General features: G+C 37.7%; 2 protein-coding genes across 3 annotated transcripts; both read left to right on the forward strand.

The window, feature by feature from the left end:
* The first annotated feature begins 476 nt into the window (after positions 1-476).
* On the forward strand, positions 477-10798 carry LOC111218846 (probable hydrolase PNKD). Its single transcript, XM_022741321.1, has 9 exons — positions 477-634; positions 1745-1860; positions 2181-2293; positions 2951-3009; positions 3324-3416; positions 4163-4326; positions 6426-6512; positions 7775-7890; positions 9281-10798. Exons 1-9 carry the CDS (start codon positions 477-479, stop codon positions 9452-9454), a joined length of 1080 nt encoding a protein of 359 aa, XP_022597042.1. The 3' UTR covers positions 9455-10798.
* Positions 10799-12456: 1658 nt separating this feature from the next.
* gmppa (GDP-mannose pyrophosphorylase A) lies at positions 12457-20935 on the forward strand. Of its 2 annotated transcripts, XM_022740626.1 has the most exons (13): positions 12457-12589; positions 13660-13757; positions 13885-13988; positions 14540-14732; positions 14935-14994; positions 15083-15213; positions 15364-15378; positions 17882-18016; positions 18343-18440; positions 18541-18587; positions 18671-18763; positions 19663-19831; positions 20383-20935. In XM_022740626.1, the coding sequence occupies exons 1-13, from the start codon at positions 12550-12552 to the stop codon at positions 20481-20483; spliced, it is 1284 nt and encodes a 427-aa protein (XP_022596347.1). In that variant the 5' UTR covers positions 12457-12549; the 3' UTR covers positions 20484-20935. The 2 variants fall into 2 exon arrangements, with proteins under 2 accessions (XP_022596347.1, XP_022596348.1); XM_022740627.1 differs by lacking the exon at positions 15364-15378.
* The last annotated feature ends 2703 nt before the right edge of the window (positions 20936-23638 follow it).

Here is a 23638-nt window from a genome sequence, read left to right on the forward strand (position 1 = left end):
AATGTTATTCAATAATAAAAAGCCTACTGAGTCTCATTTTGAGCTATATTCGCAAAATTATTTAGACGTCGATCAATTCCTAACTCGATTCAATATCGACGCCATATATGATAAATTAATTATTCATTTTGAATGGAAATTAGTTTCGTTTAAAAAAAGGTCGGCCTACTGTAAAATTGAGTTACTAAGTCATAGATATGGTCATAGACAAATTTTCTTGACACAGATTCACGGGTTAATGTTAATGTTAATTTCTGGAAGAAAAAACAAAAAACAACGTTAACTTTATGATAATGAAATTATTTTTCACACATTGAACATGACTTGAGCTAAAGTGGGATCGGATGTGATACACAGAAGAAAAAGAAGAAATGTTTTACAATTAACGCTAATTGTACGGAGATTTTAAATCCTCGCTTCCGGGGCTTTCCGGGGTAGTGGTCACATGACACGTCACTACGTTTCGCTGAGATACTATGGCGCTTCCCGACTGGATGGTAACGCTAATTGCTGCTGCATCCTTCCTCTGTTTCTTATGTTTATGTGTTCGCTACAGACGCTCAGGACAAGTGTTTTGGAGAAAACTGTTAAGCAAGATAATGGCCCGCACGGAGAAGCCACTGTTCAGAATCGCGTGAGTATAACACGACCATACTTAATAAAATAACATTTTGTTGTCATCGAGGTGATTACTATTAGCGTAGCTTAGCAACATCTAGCCATTCTCATCACGCAGGGCCGTCCCACCAAGCTGTAGTTGCGTTACCGGTCGATAAAAGTACTATCCCAACATTATGGTCTAAGGCATTTTCTAAACCGAGTGTAGCCATTGTTTTATGCAGCATACATATGAGCCACAAATAGCGGTGTCCTTTAGGAGACGTGGTTTATAATAGCATGCTATCCAACTTATTGTAGTTGTTGAAACTGTGCAAAACTAATTTACTGCTGCTTGGTGAAACGCATTTTTGCCGATTCGAAGAATGGCTCCACTTGATCAGATTTTTCATGTCCTTTGAACAAATGTAGGCTTTTAGTGCTTGCACCCTCTACCTTTGCTGATACTTGAGTAGGCGTAACCCCTCCCCTTTGAACCATGGTAACCACATGGTGGGGTTAGCATGGTCAACTCCTGCTACTGTTAGGCCCATAAAGTTGAGTACTCCAGGGGTGACATACTTTAAAAATGAGTGTCCGTGAGGATAAACAACAAAGGCACTGTGGGTGAGCTGGTCTTCCGTGGCTTTATTAAAAAAAAAAAAAACGTTAACTGCCTCAACTAACTCAATAAAACCATCACAATAATCACAATATAAAACAACAATACAATATCAAAATGACACTATTTCAAAAATACAATAAAATTATTCACCAGATATTTACAATGTTAATTCTATATAATTTTACTTATAATCTTTCCCTATATGAATAATTATCTTATCACCCTTTATATGTTAAATCACAAAACAATCATATTTACAATGTATCAACAAGAAAATCTCCCTCTTCCTATTTTCTGCAGCACCACCTGTGCACTCTCTGGTTACTTAGCAATGGTAAACTGCACTATGCTGTAGCTGTTATAAACCGTTAACTATGAATTTAGAAAGGGGGGGGTCTTACAAAAACATATATATGTATATATACAACAACAACACACATTAATGAGTGGGCAATTAAATAAATATCTTATGTGCCACACTACCAGACACAATATTCACTAGCCTTTTGAACTGTTTCCTAGGTACACACTCTACACCAGGACCAGACTTGGCTACATGTACTACAAGAGGCAAATGAAAAAAGCCAGGGAACATTACCCTGCTGGACATTCCACAGTCCACCCCATGGAGTTTAATGGTATGTTACAGCATGGATTTGACTATTTAATCTGTTAAAACAGTGTTAGTGTCTTTTCTTTTGCTGTTTGTGGGGTGATACCATCATCAAAACAGAACAGACCCTGTTGAGTGTGTCGAACATAGGGCACGCTGTCATATGATGTCCAGGCTCGAGAATTGTCATTAACATTAATACAAAGGTTCTGCTATTTTACCAAGATACACTATGAGCAGTACACCTGGACACATTTTACATTATAAATGTATTTCTTTTAATACTACAACTTCTACCAATATTGTACTCCATTTGTCATTTGTCATTTCTTTGTCTGCCCACAGATATAAAAGTAATTCCCATCTCGGTACTGTCTGACAACTACAGCTATCTTGTAATAGACACAGCCTCCAGTGTTGCAGTTGTTGTAGACCCTGCAGACCCTCAAACAGTTCAGGTGAATGCCTCTGCTGTCAGTTGTGTGTATTATGTCTGTCAATTAAAAGCTTTTTGTTGTTTGTAAGGGGCTTCGAAATTGGTACTAATATGCAGAAAACAACTGACATTTTCTTGTGCAATGGCTTTAGTTGAGACAGGTCAAATCTTTTTCAGATCTCATTGCAGTGCCATTTATATTTTTTTTAAAAATGGTTGCCTTGCCTCCGTTTTGTAGCTGTACCACACTGCTGAAATACTGTCAATGGTAACTGTAAATGGACTCAGGTATCAAAAATGAAACTTGTGTGTTTGTTTGATTGTAGTTATAGTGACATGATTCTTTAACACAAACCACTTTAATGAAGCCCACAGACTCAAATTGGCTCTGTGATAGTTATGCCTTTCTCTGACTTAGTCAGTTACTGTGAAATGACTCGGCGGATTTCTGAGCATCACTTTCAGTGCAATTAAATTTTTTGTAATCTTACAATCATCTGTCTTTTACTACAACTACAGGTATTGATTGTCAATAGCCGATGTTATATTTGAAAGTGCACGCCATAGTGTGTCAGCAGTCTGAAGTATTTGCAGCGTAATTGGCTTTTGAATAAACTGCTGATGAAGTGTTGATTTAACATGGTGATTGATGGTTTTAACAGCACTTGTAACTTTTCAGGCAGTCCTTAAGGAAGAGGGAGTGATGTTAGAAGCAATACTCTGCACACACAAGCATTGGTGAGTTTTATGGTTTTTAGTTATTTTAATGTGTGGTTTGTTTTTTAGGTTTGTATGTATAAAACATTAGGAGATGGGGCTAAATATAGCCCTAACCAAGTATGACACTTTGCAAAAACTGTATAGTGTGTGAAGGGAATATGGGTAAACATGGCGTTCTCATGCACAGAATTGCTGCTGTTCAAATTTCAACACATTTAAAATTTATACTAAAGGAAACACTAATCTGAATACGTTTGAAAATGACATTTATACATCAGATATTCTCTCATATTTCGGAACTTTTAAGCGTCTACACTTTGTTCTGTTAACAGGGATCACAGCGGGGGAAACAAAGGGTTGAAAAGGCTTCACAGCTCATGCCGAGTGTATGGAAATGCAGCTGATAACATTCCTGGCCTTACGCAGTAAGTCCTTGTTCGCACAGTGCTTCCTGTCTTGTTCTCACTGTCAACACTTGCAGCAGCTGACTTCACAGTAACTTATGGTATGAATAAACTGATCCATTATGCCTGGGGGGTTGTGGCCTAAGAATAGGGGTCATCTGAGGCTCAATGGTGTAAACAACCAGTGGGCCAAAGTGTATTTTCCAAAATGATTATGACTGATCTCATTACATATACCAGAACTAGTTGTTGCCCCATATTTTTAGTTTGGCATGTACATTTTAACATTAGAATTATTTAAAAGGCTTTTTTATATTTCAAGATTATATTTTCATTTACTTAACTGTTTTTGGTCCAGAATAAATCAATTAGCTATTAATTTAGCAATTTACTTCCCAGTTTCTCTCCCCTCTTACTAGGTATCTGGTTTCCCTTAATTTAATTGTGTAAGACATTACATCAAAAGCTCTATACCTTTGTGTACTCATTTCTTCTCATCTGAAACCCTGAATCCACATGTACACAGTTTTGATATAAACTCCTCAGATTACATCTGTGGACTGCATCTAGTTGATATGAAGGCTGGATGTGACTCCAATCCCCAGCCGAAGACCTACATAGATATTGAAACCATGTCAGAATGGCGTGTACAAGAGTGTGTTTGTTGTTCTCAGTCACTCTGTAAGAAGTTGAAAATGGCAGTAGGGTGTAGTGAAACAGTGGTGCTGTGCTGACATCAGTGCTGTGTATTTTTTCTGTGTTCCCAGCCCTCTCACGCACAAGGATTCTGTAACAGTTGGTCGGATGCACTTTAAGGCCCTCTTCACTCCTGGACACACAGTGGGCCACATGATCTACCTCCTGGATGGCCAAGCGGTCGGCGCTCCCTCCAGCCTCTTCTCTGGTGACCTGGTTTTCCTCTCAGGATGTGGTGAGTTTCCCAGAGAATGGGATTCATAGAAGTAATCTTATAAAGCTGTGTCCTGGTTCACAGTTTATGGAAAATAAAGAAGGAACACAGAAAATACAAAGCAACATTGACCTCTGTGATGTGTTTGTTTTACCTGGAATGATTCGACACGTAAAGCAGGTCCTTGTACTCACTAATGGGCCATTGAATGACTAAGGTGGTAATGAGCTGGCTAGTGCTAAGGTAAATAAGCATCATGTTCTGAATACAGACGGTGTAAATAAATGCATTAACTTCTCCTCATGCAGTCATCCGCACAGACACATGTGCATGTAGGTTTAACTGGAATATTCAATTAACTGGCATAAAATGGATAATGGTGTTTAATGATGTCCATAGCAACAGACCCCTCAGGTCAACAAGGAAATTGGGTGGCTGGAAACACAAGGGTTAATGACCTATCTGTACAATTTTATTTATCTGGTTGCTTACCTTAGGCTGAAACCTCAGGACCAGCTGTTGACCAGCTCTTGTCTGGTTTGTGGAGGCAATGTATTTTCAGTTCATGTCTCTGGTTTATATCCCTACTTTTGATGCTTTAGTGTTTTACTTTACTTACACACACACACACACACTGACCACCTTAGGCCTGTACTACAAAGCAGGAATTGATGTTATGGAGGAAACTAAACAGGTGTAACTCTGGATTTTCAGTCTTCTTACCAGGGTAAATCACCATGGTAACTGATGCTGAACTCAGATCAAAACCTGTCAACCGCCAAACTACTAACCAATCAGATACCTGGAAAAACAAAAGACTTTACAATAAAGTGATAAATAATAATGAGCAGTAGATATTTATATAAATCAGTTGCTGTTCCAGACATTGCCTATGTCCACTCTAGTTTTAAAACAGAGCTTCTAACAAACAGAGGAGTTTATCACACTAAATGTTTATTTAAAAAAAATGTTTTTAAAATTTGAACTGTTTTATCTGCATCTCATGTTCATATAGCACATGCTCAATAGTTTGTTCATCAGACTGAAGAGTGAAAATACTGAGATAGAAACTTAATTATAATTCATCCACTTATTTACAATATATCTTTAATCTGACTTTAATAGTAATTAAATTTAGAAATATTTCTTTTTATTCTAGTCATGTGATCATAATGTTTACATTTCACCTTGTTGAACATCACTTTTGGACGTTGTCATAAGCAAACTTACCATCAAGTGTCAGCGTTTCTTCTCATATCATATTAAGTACTTAATTCATGGTTCAGACGATGTTGCTTATAATTAACAACTCTGCCTCTTTCACATGAACGCGCTCGTAGGCGGATGGGTAAACCCAGGGTTAACTGAGCCAGTTGATAACCTGCTTCGGAGTACAGGTCATTAGGACGGTCAATGTTAGGTTCAGTCAAGCCAGATAACTAAAAGTATCCTGGGTATGTTGAACTTGCTTCATAGTACAGGCCTCTGGCCCCTCCACATGCACTCAAGTTTGAGATATCTAGTAAACAATGAATGCATATCACTGTCATCTTTACTGGACACTGCTACTATGTGCAAGTCGTGGCTTTTTTTTCATTCTTTTTAATGTCCCTGTAATATGGTTATTATTTTTATTGCCTGGTCTATTAGTGGCTATAAGGAATATAATCACATTAAAATGATTAACATTAGATCGACAGCTCCCCAAGAAATCATAAAAAGTACAAATTTATCAAAATTAAAAATCTTAAATACCGTAATTGAAGCTTATTTTGTTCAGTATGCAAAGCAAACATCTTTTGTGCTCTTTGGTGCACTGCAGAATAGCGGTAGTATATACCAGCTTTACTAAACAGTTTATGTCCTTCTCAAAATGAAATTGTTATCTGACCCTTTTTTAACTTCCCATTTGCACTGTGGGTTGCTTTTCTCAGAAACTGGCCCATTTAAAACCCCAAAACTTTATTTTAAGTTTTAAATTCAATCCCAAGTAGCAATGAAAAGATCCTTAAGAGATGAAGTTTGGCTTGCTAAATGCAGATACACCATTTAAGATTTACAGATGCCCTGTTTTGAACTGGAAATCAAATAACAATAAAACCTGTTCTTGTTGTTTTCAGGGAGAATGTTTGAAGGCAGTGCAACAACAATGCTGTCATCTCTGGACACAGTCAGCTCCTTAAGTGATGATACTCTATTGTGGCCTGGTAGGAAAATGTTCTCACTTGTCAGAGACTCAGTGTCAGTGTTTGTATGATGTGTTGGTGGTTTGAATGTGCAGTGGTTTGATTTTTGTACTTTGAGAGACATTCTTATGGTTTTCCTGTGTAAAATAGTATGAGGTGTCTCCATCAAACCTCATGCCGCCTTCAGCTTTCGACAAAGTCTAAGGTTATTTTCTAACAAGCATTTCACTCTGAAATGCAGTTATGGCATTACGCTGATGCAGTGCACTGGGAAAGCGGCTGCCAAAACTGCTGTAGAAGAACAGAGTTGCAATTTTCCTCAAGGAATTTCCTCCAAAGAGCGTCTGTTTATTCCCTACAGCAGGAATGTGTCAGGCGGCGCTGGCCTGATATTTGGTTGTTGTTCAAACTGGTGAATATTGTTACTTTTGCATCCAAGCACGTCCCATTTCTTAAAAAGGTTTCCTAAATTAACGTTGCATGCCAATCAGTGAGTCTTTTAAGGGCAGTTCGCAAGGAAGAGAATCACAAGGGCAGTTTAAACAGTGCAGACGTCACCTGGTTATTACAGGCAGTTAAAAAGTAGTAGTTCATGTTACTGATGAGGTGCTGTAAATTTGTTGGGCCTGAAAGTAACGTACAACCACAAGAAGTGGAAGGGACCAGTGATGGACAGGATCAGAGGCAGAGTGCCAGACCAGATGAAGAGCCAGGGTGAGGGCATTGAGTTGCCAAGTGCTTTGGAGTGTATTAACGCAAAGCCCATGCTTAGGTGATTTTAATTAAGTCATTTTATTTATCTTCCCCAAAGACATTTTAAACTACCTGATTTTAAACTACATCCTGAGACATAGACAGAATAATTACAGTTTGTATATTTCAGATATTATTTATTTAACCTTTAAAATGTCATGAAATTGTAAAATGTAAAATGCACAAGGTGACATCTCCTAAATTGTTACTGCTTATTATATATATATTATATTGGAAATTCCTCAGGATTCACTAGAACTCCTAAAATATGTTGATTGTAAGAAGTGTTTGCTTGAGCCAGTTTGTGTGGTACGCATGTACGTCATGTGTGTGCACATGATCAAGATGGTACCACCTCCACCTCATTTTGAGCCAGGAAAAACCCTGATACTGTTGCACCAATGCACTTATTTACAGTCCCATTCTTGAAAGGGATTACACAGGGACTTCTATGGAGTGGAAGCTTTTCAATGTGGATATGCGCAAGGGCATTATTTTGTTTTTTCCATTTTTGAATGGTTATCCCTCAGGTCATGAGTATGCAGAAGACAACCTGCTGTTTGCTGCTGAGGTTGAGCCACGCAATGCTGCCAGGGAAAACAAATATCAGTGGGTGCTGCAGCAGCGAGGCCAGAAGCTGTGCACGGTGAGAATGATGTATTGCCATTGTTATGCTTCTCAAGCACATCGTCCCAGAAAGGATTCATGTTGTCTAGCACCTGGGAAGGAGGGCTTATCACCTGTGTACAGTGTTCATGTTGTCAGTGCCCAGAGAGCTTGCTCTTTTCTCACTTCCTCCTCTTTCAGGCTCTCACATTTGAGTCTCGTCTATGATAGCGTCTGCAGCAGAGCAAAGGTATACTGTTGAGTGAAGCACCTATCCAGAATTTAGATGGGGTTTTTATCTACCATCAATACAGCATGGCAGTTTCACAAGTTTGCACCTCACTGAATTTTGCCAACTTCCAAACCCAAAACTTATTAAATGATTGACTATCTTGTTTTCTCTGCATCATGTGGATGATTGCAACATGAAATGTGGCAAGTTTTGCTCTTTAGAAATAGTTTTGACAAATGTTGATCTTTTGGGTTATTTACGGTAAAGGAAAAAAAACCATGCATACAAACAATACCTGTCTTTTTGACTACCACACTAGGTATGATTTTAAGATCCTAAGATATGGGCTTTAAATGCATAAACAAACGTATATAATCCATAGACAAACACAGATCATGCCAGATATAGCTGATGTTATATGAATGTCACTGGATAATGAAAGAAAATCTGTCTTGTCAGACAGACATTTTGACTTGTCATTGTAGGAAAACACAGGTGTTACTTACAACATTAACAATGACTTTGTTCTAGTGTGCCGGTACGCCATGACAGTGAGCCAGCATGAACAACACCAGGAAACTGAAGCAGTTAAATGAAATTCAGCCATTATCAATGTTATCATTTATACCCGTGCTTTTACTACTGTGTGTGTGTCTGCTAAGAAAAAGGCCTATCATCCTGATTATTACTATAAAATTTGATGAATTCAAATGACAACTAATATGGTTTATATGGCTTGCTTTAGTAGCTCAGTCTTGGGTAGGTCTTTTAAAGTTCTACTTTTGCTGGGTATTGATTACCTACATATTTGAATTTGCAATGTGGTAGGGAAGGAGGGTTTGCTCAGAGAGCTTTACATTAAACAATGTAAGAGCAGAAAATCTCATTAACACTTGAATTCATTGTTTTAGTCACCTTTAACTTCTGTGATCCAGGTATCATCTGGATTAGCAGATTATGCCCTGCTAATTGCATGACATGGAAAGGTAAGAGGTGATATATTGTTGATCAGGAAATGTGTTGCAGCAGTTGAACTGGGACAGAGATGAAGAAAGGCAATGCTGTGCTGGGTTAAGTTGGCAGGAATCCCTTGTTACCCATAATACTGTTATGCAAATTAATGAATGGCATATGACTCATTGTGGCTACTTAAGAGATTCTAAAAAGGGCTGAATTTTGACATGCACTTAATTTTCAGAGTCCCTCCACTATTGGAGAAGAGAAGCAGTACAACCCTTTCCTGCGCAGCCACTCTGCTGAGCTCCATCTGGCCCTAGGCCTCCAGCAGTTTCAGGATGAAGACTGGACTCAATTCAGGGCTCGTGTGCTGGAGGAGCTGCGGAAACGCAAAGACCTCTACAACAGGAGATAGTACTAGCGAAAAGTCTGATAAACAGCAGGGAACAGAGCAGTGAGCTCACCTGTAAAGGACAGTGGTACGAAAGCGGCAATCTGCTACTGAGCTCTGAAAAAAAAGCCTGACCGGTTTTGTACATTTAAAGGGGCATTAAATCATTTTTGACCTTTATCAACCTGTGTCAATGACCACTAGGAACAAAGTCACAACTTCATTATTACATAATCCAAGTACTAATAATCCTATTACCTCTCCACATGCTGTATGTTGTGGTAATTTTGTGTTTATAGACAGAGTAGTGCTCATTTATTGCCTCTTTAACACAGAGTCATAACAACAATGTAGATTTGCATGAGTACCTTCCTGGTATAATCAGATTTCTCATTCTGGTGTGTGAAACACAGGGTGAGAACAGGTCTGCACATTACGTGGGTTAATCAGCATGTTAGGTACTGTATTATTGACTCCACAGTTTGTTTAATTTTTAGGATGAGCAATCAATTGTCTTCAAAACCTTTCATGAAAATGACTGTATTTGGTTCGCTGGTTTAACATTTACATGCTGCTGAAGAGTAATTATTTTCTCCATGGAATATTTGACTTGGACTTGAGTATTTTGATTGACTGATTTTGAATTGTTACAACTGTTATAATAATGGTACCCTTAATTTAACTAATCGCACAAATGCTTTTTGCTGTTGGTACAGCCTTTTATGTGAATATGTTTGCTGAATCCAAGAGTCAATCGTGTTTTCACTTTAAAAAAGATGTTACTAGCATTAGTTCTTTACGGTGCACGTTATTTGGCTACTAACTCTGTTTTTTCCCGTAGGAATTTTACTTTAAAATAAAAACGGTAAGGATTTATCTGCTCGTGGGCCAAAGATGAAACACATTTTGTAGTAAAGACATTTTTTGTGCCTCTCAGAAAATGTTTTTTGCTGAAGTAATTGTTTGGCTTTTAGAACTGTATTTTTTACTACATGTCACTACATGAACAGCAGCATGTGTGAAAGATTTAACAGACACTGCATTGTAATATATGAAATATGACTGAAATTGCTATTAAAAAGATTTGTTTTTTAGCTAATTTTAAATTAATTACTCATGTCTGCCAATTAAACTGAATCAAGCTATCTGTAGACATACACTGCTTTGCAGTGAGTTTTAATTGATGTTTAAAATGTGTAATATTTAGGTTGTTGATGGAATTGGAAGACTTTTCATTTGCTTTCTAATATGAGAGTACAATTTGACATTGACTGTGACACTCAATTGAAGGAATGTTTTTATAATGAATCTGAAAGTCAAAATGATAAATATTTTTTAATATATTGAAGCGTTTATTATACTGTGACAATACTGAGGAGGAAAATCATTTTCATTGTAACAATGTTTTTTTGTTGTTTTTTGTATGTGTTTTTATGAAGGAAGTCTAATGCAGCCTCTGTTTAGGTCGAGATGGGCCAGAATGCAAAGAAATAAACCTTGAAACTTTTGAGGAGATATGAAAGTGCTTCAGATTCCTCCATTGCTCCTGCAAAGGAGCTTGTACCAAAGCACCTTGTCCCCTGGTGATTGTTGACTAAAATGTTATTCTGTTTGTTTGATGCAGATTTGCACCTTATTTGCATATGTTTGAGTTACGAACACCACCACACGGGAGACTGTTTTACTTCAGGTTATGTTTTAATGAGGAAATATGAAAGTAAACTTCTCTATTAGAGCTGTGTATATGGTACTTGTTGTCTTTATGAATGTTAAAAACTGACAGCTGAGTTATTTTTCCCACTCCTATAACTTCCTTCAACTCAAAGAGCATAACCTACTTAAAGCACGTTCAAAGGATACTTTATGTCAGAAAAAAGTGAGCTGCACTTGCTGTCGATAAAGCAGTTTAATACAACAGAGCAACAAGCTGTAGAATTACAAGGTGTTGTGTCCTCGGTCCACCTCAGGTGCCATATTCCAAGTGTTCTGTATAAATCAGAGGTGCACTCTGAAAGTAGAATCAGTAGTTTATTGGACTTAATATGAGATAAAGGAGAAAGAAAGATAATACTATGTGATTTCAACATTATAATGCCCTGGAAAAGTGTAAATCTGTGAATGCACGCAGGCTTTCTCCTGAAACTTGCAACACAAACAAAACATTAAAAACAAATCACAGCCAGAAGCTGCTGCCTTGACTAACACAAACACAATCTATAACTGAAATAAATAAATAAATTTAAAAAAAAACTGCACGCATAAAGTGATGTGGGATGCAAGTACAAGTTGTATGTATTCTAGGTCAGTTGATATTACTATTCCTCCTCTTCCATTAATTGGTGTGCTTTGGTTTAGGTCAGTCAAAATGCCTGCTGTTAAAATGCTGTATTACAGAAGCATTTTTTGTGAATAAAGTTACGTAATGATGAATGATTGCGGAGAGGGTTATGACAATCTATCACCTGACAAGATAACTCATAACTACAAGTGACAGTTTCAGTCACTCAAGGGATTGTTTTATGTTTTTGTTGAGGTCTTAAATTTGAAAAAGCAATATTAATATATTTTTAATGCATTAATGCTTTTAAATGTGTTATCTTGATTGAATAGCAATATTTTAATGATACATCACACATTGTCCACTTTTCAGCATTTTCATGACATTTCACTAGCTATTGTCTTTTTTATATTATTGATCTTAATCTATCTATCTATCTATCTATCTATCTATCTATCTATCTATCTATCTATCTATCTATCTATCTATCTATCTATCTATCTATCTATCTATGACAAAACCTGAAGGTTCACATGATGTCATCCATAGCAACCGGGGTCAACCCTGTTCGTTAACTAAAGTTACATCCAGCCTTACAAGTCAGTCTTAAAGAGGAAACGTGTGACAGCATTGAGGTGCACTCCTGGCAAGATACGATCCTTTGTGAATACTACCCCAGGTCTTTCTAGTCTCCACTCCGTTTCTGTAACGTCACTCCGCTCCATGTTTTCAAGGTGATATTGTCGACGTCACAAGTAGGAAGTGGAAGCGGAAATATTCACGAAACAGCTGCAGGTTGTTTTCAGACAGTTCTGTCACAAATCACCACTTCTTAGTCAAGATGTTGAAGGCGGTCATTTTAATTGGAGGCCCTCAGAAAGGTGAGAGAAAAGTCTCATTATTGTCGTGTTTTCACAGTCAGTCTGTGTGTGGTTAATGGAACCCAGGCTGCTAATGCTAACAAGACCTTTTAAGACACGCTGAGCTTGTTTATATCACTGACGTGGCATAATGAGATGCCACCATACAAACAACACACAACATTCACTGCTTTATAGTCTAATAATGTTTTATTACAACAACTATATGACGACTTGTATATATGCACATTGTTGGAGTAACTATATCCTATAGTGGCTTATTCATTTACCTATCAAACTTACCCCTGTATCAGTCAATGTAATCCTATTTAAGAATTAAGTATTTAAAGAACACGTTTCAGCATTTTTAATTGTTTGCTACTGCACTAAGTAAACGAATATGTGAGTTACAATATATGCACTCTACATTTCAGCATGCACTCATTTGTGAAAGTTCTTATTAAAGTATCAGATGCCTTTAATTTTTCATAACTTAGCTGAGCCTGAATAGAGATGAAGTACCCCGTATCTGAGCTCTTCTGTATGTAATTTACTGTGGCCACACTTAATTATTTTCCCTATTTATTAAATCTGTCCATTTTTTCTGGATTGATTCATTAATCATTTAGTGCACAGAATGTCATAAAATAGTGAAAAATGTCCATTCTGGTTTCTCAGAGTCCACGATGACATCTTCAGAAACAGAAGATTACCGTGAAAAGCAGAACATTTTTATATTAAAGAGGATGAAAACAAAATGTTTTACTAATTCTATATTAAAAAAATACTGTAATGATCAATTGATTATCAAAATAATTTTTCTGTTGACTGATCAATCAATCAACTAATCTTAACAGCTCTATAATTTACTACCTGATTCCTATTGCTTTGTTGAACACTTTCTTGTCCGTAAAGATATTTACTATTTAAAATACCAAGTTTCTGACAGGATTTCTCATATACAAAAGTAGAGTATGTCACATATAATATAGTTAAAAGTTTGGTTTGGTTTTGATGCACACTAGAAACATGAGAAAAAGTTATCTGAACTGTAACCTGATTTGTAAGTAATGAACTACATTGCTTTGCAGGCACAAGATTCAGGCCGCTGTCATTTGAAGTTCCCAAACCATTGTTTCCGGTCGCTGGTGTGCCCATGCTGCAGCACCACATTGAAGCATGTGCCAAGGTAAGAATCATCAATTATTGTACACTGTAATGCAGTATGTACTGGTTAGTGTAAACAATTGTTCTGTAATGCAGAGAATAGCCTTTTATGAAATCAGTCCAATAATTAACATCTTTTTGTGCTACAGGTACCAAACATGAAGGAGATTTTGCTCATCGGCTTTTACCAGCCAAATGAAGAACTAACCAGATTCCTGGTAAATGCACAGCAGGAGTTCAAAATTTCCATCAGGTAAAAAAACAGAGCTGAAAAACACTATCTCACTAAACAAGTACAGATAAACAGAGTTATGTTCATGCTAGGGCTGTTTGATATGCAGGAAAAAAATCATTTTGTGGATATTTTGGCAGATGCTGATGTTTCAGTTGGAGCGGTTGTTTGCATTTCATTTTTACAGAAAAATATAAAAATGACGATGTGATTTTTGTTGGGTCTTGTATCAGAATATGATTTGTAGGCTGAGGCGTCTCTGTAGCACCACAACACTTATGGTGCTAAGAATGCACAACAATGTTATGACACTTTTTACCTTTATCAAAAAAATTGCTGCTCCTGCGATTTGGATAATGCACTTATATTGCGATTTCGATTATATTTTGATTAATTATACAACTCTAGTTCACACTGTCCCTTGCACATCCCTTACACAATGACATCTATTACTTCCTGTATATTTGGGGACTGTGGGGGTTATAACAACATACTGCTAAGGTGTCAGGTTGACCACTCAGTGATTGTTCAATGACTGTAGGTATGCTGTTGTTCCTGATTGTTCACTGCAGGTATTTGCAAGAGTATGCAGCCCTGGGAACTGGAGGGGGCATCTATCACTTCAGAGATCAGATTGTGTCTGGCAGTCCAGAGGCTTTCTTTGTTCTGAATGCAGATGTCTCTTCAGCGTTTCCTCTCACAGAGATGCTCAGCTTCCAGAAAGAACACGGAGAACCAAACAGCTTTGTTATCCTTGGAACAACAGTGAGATTTTATTATTGGCAGTTAGTAATGTCTATAAAAGAACTTGTAAAATGTAGTGAAAGTTAAACTCTAAAAAGTATTTATTTTGTTCAGCTTTAGCATCTGGACTATATTGAAATGTTCGTAACAAATCTTGGTTCTTTTATGTCAAAACATAGAATTTGATAAGTGCTAACCCTTTCCACCATTCTTCTCTTATCAGGCAAACAGAACACAGTCTCTGAATTATGGCTGTATTGTTGAAAACGAGGAAACAAATGAGGTATTTAACCATTTCTATTTTATTTCCCTAAATAGTTAGTCATTACTGTGTAACCTTCGAATCGTAACTACTCCTCTTTTTTGTGCAGGTCCTCCATTATGTGGAAAAGCCGAGCACATTTGTGAGTGACATCATCAACTGTGGCATATACCTCTTTAACCCGGACATCTTCCAGCATATCGGCACAGTCTTTCAGAAGAATCAGCAGGACATGTTGTTGTGAGTTGAAGCACTCCCTCTCAGGGGGTCTGTGTGTGGGAATGCATGTAAATACCATTTACTCCATTTCTTTGGTTCTCTTCATTTGTCTGTTTTTTTCCTTTCCTTCTCCCCTCTGCCATGATTTCTGTTTCCTCTTACACTCATCAGATATCCATATGATGGGTAAGTTGGTACATTTAGGCTGCACGGTGTGGTCATAGAGCACTTACTGTATGGTGTGAGCTGTAGAAAGACGAACCATGATAAGGCTGATATTGCATAGGATGCTTTGTGTTTTGTTGCCTGTGCCCTTTTTTGTGCACTTTTTTGATAAATTATGCACCTTCTATTTCAGTAGCAGCTAGATATTTTTATTTATTTATTCATTTGTTGTTATTTATTTATAGTTCTGTCTTTTAGCAAATATTATAGTTGTGTCTTTTGACCAATTTTGCCCTTTAAATGGGCTCTGTTGGGGAACTGCTGGGGAATGTCTTTGCCTGTCAGAGATTAAAGGTTTGACTTGTTAGGAAAATACATGTTTTTGCTTTCTTGCTGAGAGTTAGATGAGAAGACTGATACCACTCTCATGTCTGTTTGGTAAGTGGAAAAATGACAATTTGCTGTTTTACAGTGGATTATGTGCTTTTTCTTAGTTGCCTTGCAATTGCTGAGAGCTAAGAAACAGTCCGGCACATACACCAACTCAAAGCACAATGAGACACAACAGGTTAACTGGTGAGCTGTAGAGATGCTGGGAGGCAGATTTTATTAGTGTTGTACAAAGCCAGGGTAACTTTCCCCTCTGTTTCCACTTTTTTTGTAACCAGCTGTTGGCACTAGCTTTATATTTAAATGACAGACATGAGATCAGTAGTGATCTTCTTATCTAACTCTATGCCAGAAAGCAAATTTCCTAAAATGTTGGACTTTTGCTTGAAGTCCCAAAGTACAGACAAATTTCACTTGAGACATCCATATCTGTAGGTTAAAAAAACCTTAATTTTAGTATCTGGTTTCATCTTTGTCCTAAAAAAAAAAAAATTGACCCTATTGTAGCTTGCTCTCTCGATTGTTTAACACTACATTCTGCATTCTGTTCATCTTGTGAGGCCCAACCAGAACATTTACTGATTGTCTTGTCTTTTATGTTGTCTCTGTTGTTTCTGTAAGTTAGATAACAAAGACTAAATAACTTTGTGAAACTTTGTGTTTCACAGTTGCCAGTGAGAATTTTGTATTGGTCTTGCATCTCATGAATTCTTGCTCTATTTGTTAGCTGCTACACTCCCAGCTGAGCTTTCCCTCTGAATATCAGAAAAAGCTTCCTGTCTGATCAGTCTGAATGTTCATTTGGACAGACTGGACCTTGATCACTCACACAAGCTAAGATAACACATGGGGACCATATAGTTGGTAATAGGTTTGTTTGGAGGTTTGACACTTTTTCACTTCTCATGTTTTCACATTCAGTGGTGTAGTATACCTAATATTTGACACCCCAAGGACACTTGAAATATATTGCAAAAGGTCAAACCACGCTTTGCATAATTCACCTACTAACATCAATAGCACTTAAATCAAGCCGGGCACTGAATCAGCAAAATTGTTGAACACATCAGAGATACTTGATAGAAATGAGAAGTGTTATACTGCAGAATCTCTGAGGGACTAAGTTGCCTCAAACCACATCTCAGCCTTTTTGGTAAAACTTCGATTATGGGTGCAATCCTTTAAAATATTCTTTTCATCAATATTTAACACTCTGTTTCATCTTGGGGCTCTCACAATACACTATGCCAGAAACCCTGATTAATATGGAACACATAGATTCTTTCACTGGAGTTTTGGTTCACTACTAGGTAATCAGCTTTGGTTTCAACCCAGCGCTGACACCATCAAAGTTGGTATCAGTGATGCATTTTAACTCAGTGCTCTGATTTCGCTCTGCAGCTTGGATTGTAGGGCAATAAATTTCATGTTTTTCTTTGGCTTCAAGAGACTTCGGAGGTAACGGAGCTACTGGGTTGGTTTCTTCACTCAACTAAATATTTGACTCTCTAAAACTGTTAAAATACAAGAGGGGTGAAGAGAAAGCCATGGGAACCCTTTCTTAATTTCTAATTCCTTTAATTTTTTTAAGGGAAGTACAATTTCTAGTAGAAGAAAATGATAATAGAACACACTCTATATAGTTAAATAGTTTTACTCATTTGAATTACATGGGCAGACAGAGTGTTAAAGTTGGTCATTAAAATGCAGCTTCTTAATGAGTATGTTTGGTTTAAGCTGCAACATAGGCCTGCAGATCCTGTTTTCATTGTTGAGAAGGGAGGGTCCTTGGCTATTTCATCATTCACTTAGTATTTAGTGATTATACAGTACATACACTTAAGGCTAAGGGTTATGGGAAACCAGGGGGGTTATTTTTAAAAATACTGTTTCACTTGATTGCCACCATACCTGATATTGGCTGATTTAGTGTCAATATATATATGTCACCTTAAAAATGGAACTAAATCAAAACAATCCTTACATTATAGTATATTTTTATGTACAAGTCTCAGCTTTGACTAGGATTTCATTCTAACCTTTAACTTTTAGTCCAAGGTTTTATTTTAATGAATAAAGCTCCTGGCCCTCGTTTGTAACTCAGTCCCATAAACTGATCATCTGTCTCTTGCAGAGAGGAGCCAACCAACGGCTGGCACAGAGCAGAAGCCATCAGGCTGGAGCAGGACATTTTCACTGCCCTTGCAGGACAGGGCAAACTGTATGTGTATAAAACCCTCAGCTTCTGGAGCCAGATTAAATCTGCAGGGTGAGTGAATGTGTCATAAATACTTAGGTTGAACAGCACATAAAGTTAGCATTCTAATGCGTACAATGCCATAGCATACCAAATGTCAGAGGAGAGGAGAGACATTGGTCAAGCATTAATGTAGGCTTCAAACTTAGTTAATATGGTATTTAAAGATGATTTACACATAGACAGTAAATTCCATTGACACAGCAAACCTAAGAGAGACAGCGACAGCAGCCTTATCCATAATACAGAAACATGTTTTGTGCTTTTAACCCCACAATCATACCTTCTTAATCAACTTAATTGACTTCTTTTGTTATTTTTTGTAATCTTTCTCTCAGCTCTGCAATATATGCCAGTCGATTGTACCTCAACCAGTATCACAAAACTCATCCTGAAAGACTGGCCGTAAATAAGGAGGGAGGCCCCAAAATAAGCGGTAAGATTCATAAACCTTCTGTAGCTTTGTTCCTTCCTAACACTTCCATATGTATTAAAAATTAAAAGTTTTTTTTTTTTAATACTTTTTGTTTCCTCAGGTAATGTCTATATTCATCCTACAGCCAATATTGACCCCACTGCCACGGTAAGAGTTCTTCCATATTGTTTTGCACTGAACTGAATGAAAACACTGAAAACATTAAGGTAATTTCTCTTTTCTCTGTGCAGTTGGGTCCCAACGTTTCCATTGGCACTGGAGTGACTATTGGTGCTGGGGTCAGAGTTCGAGAATCCGTCATCCTCCATGGTGCAAATCTACAGGTGAGCCTCTGTAAATAAACAGTGGTTTACAAGATGTGCAAGAGGAAAGTTTTCCATCTTGGGCAAAACATGACCAGCCACAGCTTGTTCCACACAAATCGCCATTCTGCTCTGCCAAAGGGGCATTTTCTTCAACCACATGAGGGCTTTTGAATCATCTGTTCTTGCCTGGTATTTTGGGGGCTTGCCACGCACCGCAGTGGGAGCGAGTTGCACTTCACTCTTGCATCCAAAATGTGTATAAAGTGACAGTGTAATTTTCATTTGTTTGCCACATTAACAGGTGAACATGGTTTTGGCCATGATTAAATATGAGCAACCTCTGAAACTTTTACCTTCTCTCACAGTGCAGAACATCAAGTGTGGAATTAAACTGGACCTCAAACTAATCGAGTTGAAGGCAAATTTATCTGCTCATTCACTGTCAGTGACATCTTTACATTTTATTACTAACATTATCCACACTTCAGCAGTGACTTCTCTGAAATTTATCTTTAAGCTCTTCTGTCACACCAGAAATATTGTTGCCAATACTTCTCACAAAGATGTCATTTTTAACGATTTGGAGGCTGTCATAATTTCATCTCGTGTCTCCAGTGATGACTGGGAGCCTCTAAAATGAATTTAGACTGCAGGTGACTTATTGGCTTTCACTGCATATTGCCTACAAGGACAATTTATCAGCTGAGGTCTACCTCCAAATAAACATCCCCTGTTGTTATTCTGGCATTATAAGTTCTCTGATTTGACCATGCCCATAATTATTTCACAGAGTCTTATACAGTATATGTGGAGACCTGAAACCCTTTGATGCTTCAAAGGATTATATGCAGATGAATTCTTGAATATTTAAAAACTTTATCTCAAAGTGTTTTTTTGTCTCATTGTTTTTCCTGAAGGATCACTGCTGTGTTTTAAACAGCATTGTGGGATGGGATAGCACCATTGGAAAGTGGGCAAGAGTAGAAGGAACCCCAAGTGACCCGAACCCCAATGATCCCTATGCAAAGATTGACAGTGAGACCCTCTTCAGAGATGGAAAACTCACACCCTCGATTACTATTCTCGGTAAGTGAAACTTGCATTCCTCATAAGAATTGTTTGATATTCATTATATTCAGTAGCAAAATAAGTGTTTTTGTTAATGGGTGAATGAGGGAAATGCTTGCGTTTTCCAAATTTTGACATTTTTCTGGGATTAGTCCCAGCAGTCATCTACAGCATGTATTTGGGTAGTAATTTAACATTTTTGCATGCATTTGTCCTTTCAATTTTCTAGCAACAAGTGGCCAGTATGGTACAAGAAGCATTAGTGAAAATTTGCATTGTCCATCTTTAGTGCTCATTGCTTTTAAGTTTTTGCATTAACATTTCCCAGATATCACCTGTCAAAACAGTGCCCTCAGTGGTTGAGAGTCTTTGTGATATATTGTCTGTGAGTTTCTTGTTCATCTTTGCCTGTTCATCCATGGTGGAAATTGCTGTTATTTTTTTTTCCAAGTAAACTAGAAATTAAAAATAATATAAAATATCCTATACGTTAGGAGTGAGATTTACAATGTGTGATGTCTTGGCACTACACTGCACACACTAAATACAGCTGTGCTTTGTCTCCTCAGGTTGTAACGTGACGATCCCATCCGAGGTGATTATACTCAACTCGATTGTCCTCCCACATAAAGACCTCAACCGCGGCTTCAAAAACCAAATTATTCTTTAGTTAATCTTCCTCGCGCTTCTGTCCACTTACTGTCACTGATGAAGGATGCAGTTAGACGACCGCTGGCACTGCCTCTGAGTTACTGTATATAAGATGTCAAAAATGAAGATATGGGACATTCATTAAATAGTTTTGAAAGATAGATTTTTATATATTTGTCCTCAAGCCTTTATGCACAATTGGGTGTCAGCAAAATTAGAGAGAGGCTAATCACGCATGTTGATTCACCTTGAAAAGTGCTGTCATGCCAGAGGTTTATATTGTCTTTTTATTAACTTTACCGAACTGTAAAATTACTATAGACACTATTTGGTTGGCTGTAATATGATGTTAAAAAAAGAGTTTAAAGACAAACATGCTCTGTTTCTCAAGGACATCCTTGGCGAGAGACTGTTAGTTGAACATGAGAATGGAAATGATTAGAAAATAAAAATCACTGGATACTGAGGTGATTATTTGTGTGGCACTCTGATTAAAACTTTTTAGCATCTTCATTATTAGTCTTAAGAATACTATCTATCAAGCTCAGGCGGGGTTGAGATTTACATTGCAATCAAGTAATGTTGCCTTTTAAAATTTAGACTTAGCAGGGGGCCTTGAGAATAAGCGGCAACAGCAGATACTTAAATTGTGCGTTCGCAATCACTGAGGGAACTGATCCAATTTATGGATACAGCAAATTAACATTTACTTATTAAGCCTTCGACCCCTCAGGATCACTTCAGCAGTTTTGTTCCAATTATTGCATTGAGTTTGTCTATTAGGAACTGATCTCAATTGTGGGGTATAAAAGATTTTGATCAGATCTCTTCACAAACTACTCTCAAATGAAGGGAAAACAAGTTAATGTACATTTTTATTCATGATGAGTTTATTTCAGATTTCATATGTTGCTGTTGGTGCTTTTCAGATAGATTCAGGTGCCTTACTGCTTCAAAAAACTGCCTGGGGCCCCTCATTACTGTGGTTTTATCCTCTTGGTGGGATGTTCATCAACTGGGCTAAAACCTCGATGCTCCTCACATGAAAGGCAATCCTAATATTCATTAGATCAAATAGGCGTTCCACTCTCATAACAGTGAAACTTACAATTTATTTATGCAGAAAAGCGCTCACAGTGGGGGTAGAGTTTGTAGATCCAAATTCAAATAGTATTTGCTGAACACTTAATAACAACATGTTGTTGAAAGCTTGTTCAGGGGTTTTTTTCTGCCTCCTAGGCATCTTAGTGAAACTAAGTGGGAAACATGGTCAGTGTTCGTCTCTGAGAAGGTCAGCAGTGGAAGCTCAAGAGCAAGCATGTGGGTAATAAAAGAAGTAAATGCACAGGACAGAGTGACAGGAAAAGTGACATGTGACAGAAACTGGATTCAAATCCTTTCATCCTAACTCATGAAGGGCATTTTAGCTTGGTGAGTCAGATGACATGTCAGCTGCCAGAAAATGTGTGTACCCACCTCTTTCAGTCAACATGGATTTTTGAAAGCATCTCTGCCTCTCTAGTCCGTGTCAACTTTTCTTGTCTTTTGGGTTTTTCAGAGGGTTTTTTTTCATCAATTTCCTTGTCGTGGGTTTCCTTGTATCTTTCATTCAGTGTTATAACCTGACAACATTTAGAGGTGCCATTATTAATTAATAAAACACTTTCAAATGCACTGGTGCATGCCAATGTCACCGGCTAAGAGGGAAGAATGCCACTGCTATGGTTAAGTTATGATTATAAGTGACATACTTTGCTGATATTCTCAGTCTGCATAAATAAACATTGTTGCACGTGAAAAAAATGTCATGAAGTTCAGAATGTTAAAGAAATGTCTGAACCCCCATTTTTTTGCTGCTATTATCTTGATATAATGTGTTAGGTGTTAGTTGCTAAGCCTCTGCACAGGAAACACTGCCAGTACTTCTCAGGGAAGGACAACAGGTCAAACGGACACAATCGGCTCAGTAAAATGCTTCGGAGGTGTTGCACTTCAACAAAACTCAAAAACAAAATAAAATAAAGAAAAATCTCTAAAACACAACACAACTGATCAACTACTGCCTCTGCATTACAAACTGAGTTTATCTGCACACTGCACTCTCATGGGTAAGATTGAGAGGACTGGTCATCACCCAGCAAACTACACAGCAGCCATGACACTGCTGGTACCAATACAAAGTGAAAGACCTGGTACTGCACTGACACTGAGGCCTTTCTGCACAGCTGTGGATGAAATGTCTTCACTCATTGATAATTCAGAGATTAATTGTTTGTGTCTCTCAAGGAAAATCAGAGAGGTCTTAGCTGTCCCACATGAAACTATAGCAGGCAAACAAATGATGAATAAGTCTGGCCCATTTGACACAGTGGCTTCCTGATAACCCCATGAAAATGCGCAGAAATTACAAAGGAGGCTCTTACTATTCCTTGAAGTACAACATTTAATCACTAAAGATAGACAGGGGGGCTTTTATAACACTTTAGTACCGCAGGATACTGCTTTGAAATTAACTTGGTTAAATCAACACCTCTCTCACAATCTTAAAATGTATATAAAACTCTTCACAACAACAGTATTTGTTGAGGGGCTGTTGTATCAGACTGCGTTATATTGTAGGCGTCCAACCCCTGTATTCCCCTGACATTTCCAACTCATTTCAAGCTTTTACGCTAACAGCTGCCATAATCAGACAAGTCATTGTTGTGCCAGGGGTTGTGTTTAACAGGGCAGTCAGTACAATATAACAGGTCCTCTGTAAATGAAGCATGAGGAAAGCCAAAGTGTCTCTATTAGCCTTTGGAAGGTCTCCTGTGGTTGGATGCATTCTGTTTTCAACTGGAATCTCTGGATAGGACATGTGTGTTGGGGTTATGAATTGATCAAAGGCCAGGCAATAAGATGTGACAGTGTGGGTATAGTGTAACTAGACAGAGAATTGAGGGCACAAAACTAACTAAGGTGCTTTTAAATTTTCACGTCATCCATTTGGAGTTGTGGTAGTTATGCTAATGCATTTCATTAAGTCTTGAATTAGGGTTAGTGGTATGGGTATAGGTTAGTTTTCCAGTCTGTTGATATCCAGATCCCCAGGTGTTTTGAGGCAATGTAAATGTGGGTCCAGCTTGTGCCTCAGATGCTGAAAGCTGCTGGCCACTGATCTTTGTTCAGCCA

Source organism: Seriola dumerili, unplaced genomic scaffold (genome assembly GCF_002260705.1).
Source record: "Seriola dumerili isolate Sdu_G_001 unplaced genomic scaffold, Sdu_1.0 BDQW01000052.1, whole genome shotgun sequence".
In the NCBI taxonomy this organism is placed as follows: domain Eukaryota; kingdom Metazoa; phylum Chordata; class Actinopteri; order Carangiformes; family Carangidae; genus Seriola; species Seriola dumerili.

Coding starts and splice junctions, on each gene's coding strand:
- LOC111218846 (XM_022741321.1), top strand. CDS start 477: ATGGCGCTTCCCGACTGGATGGTAACGCTAATTGCTGCTGCATCCTTC. Junction 4,327..6,425: donor GGTTTTCCTCTCAGGATGTG/GTGAGTTTCCCA, acceptor TGTTGTTTTCAG/GGAGAATGTTTGAAGGCAGT. Junction 7,891..9,280: donor GAGGCCAGAAGCTGTGCACG/GTGAGAATGATG, acceptor CTTAATTTTCAG/AGTCCCTCCACTATTGGAGA.
- gmppa (XM_022740626.1), top strand. CDS start 12,550: ATGTTGAAGGCGGTCATTTTAATTGGAGGCCCTCAGAAAG. Junction 14,995..15,082: donor AAAACGAGGAAACAAATGAG/GTATTTAACCAT, acceptor TTTTTTGTGCAG/GTCCTCCATTATGTGGAAAA. Junction 18,017..18,342: donor AGCCAGATTAAATCTGCAGG/GTGAGTGAATGT, acceptor TCTTTCTCTCAG/CTCTGCAATATATGCCAGTC.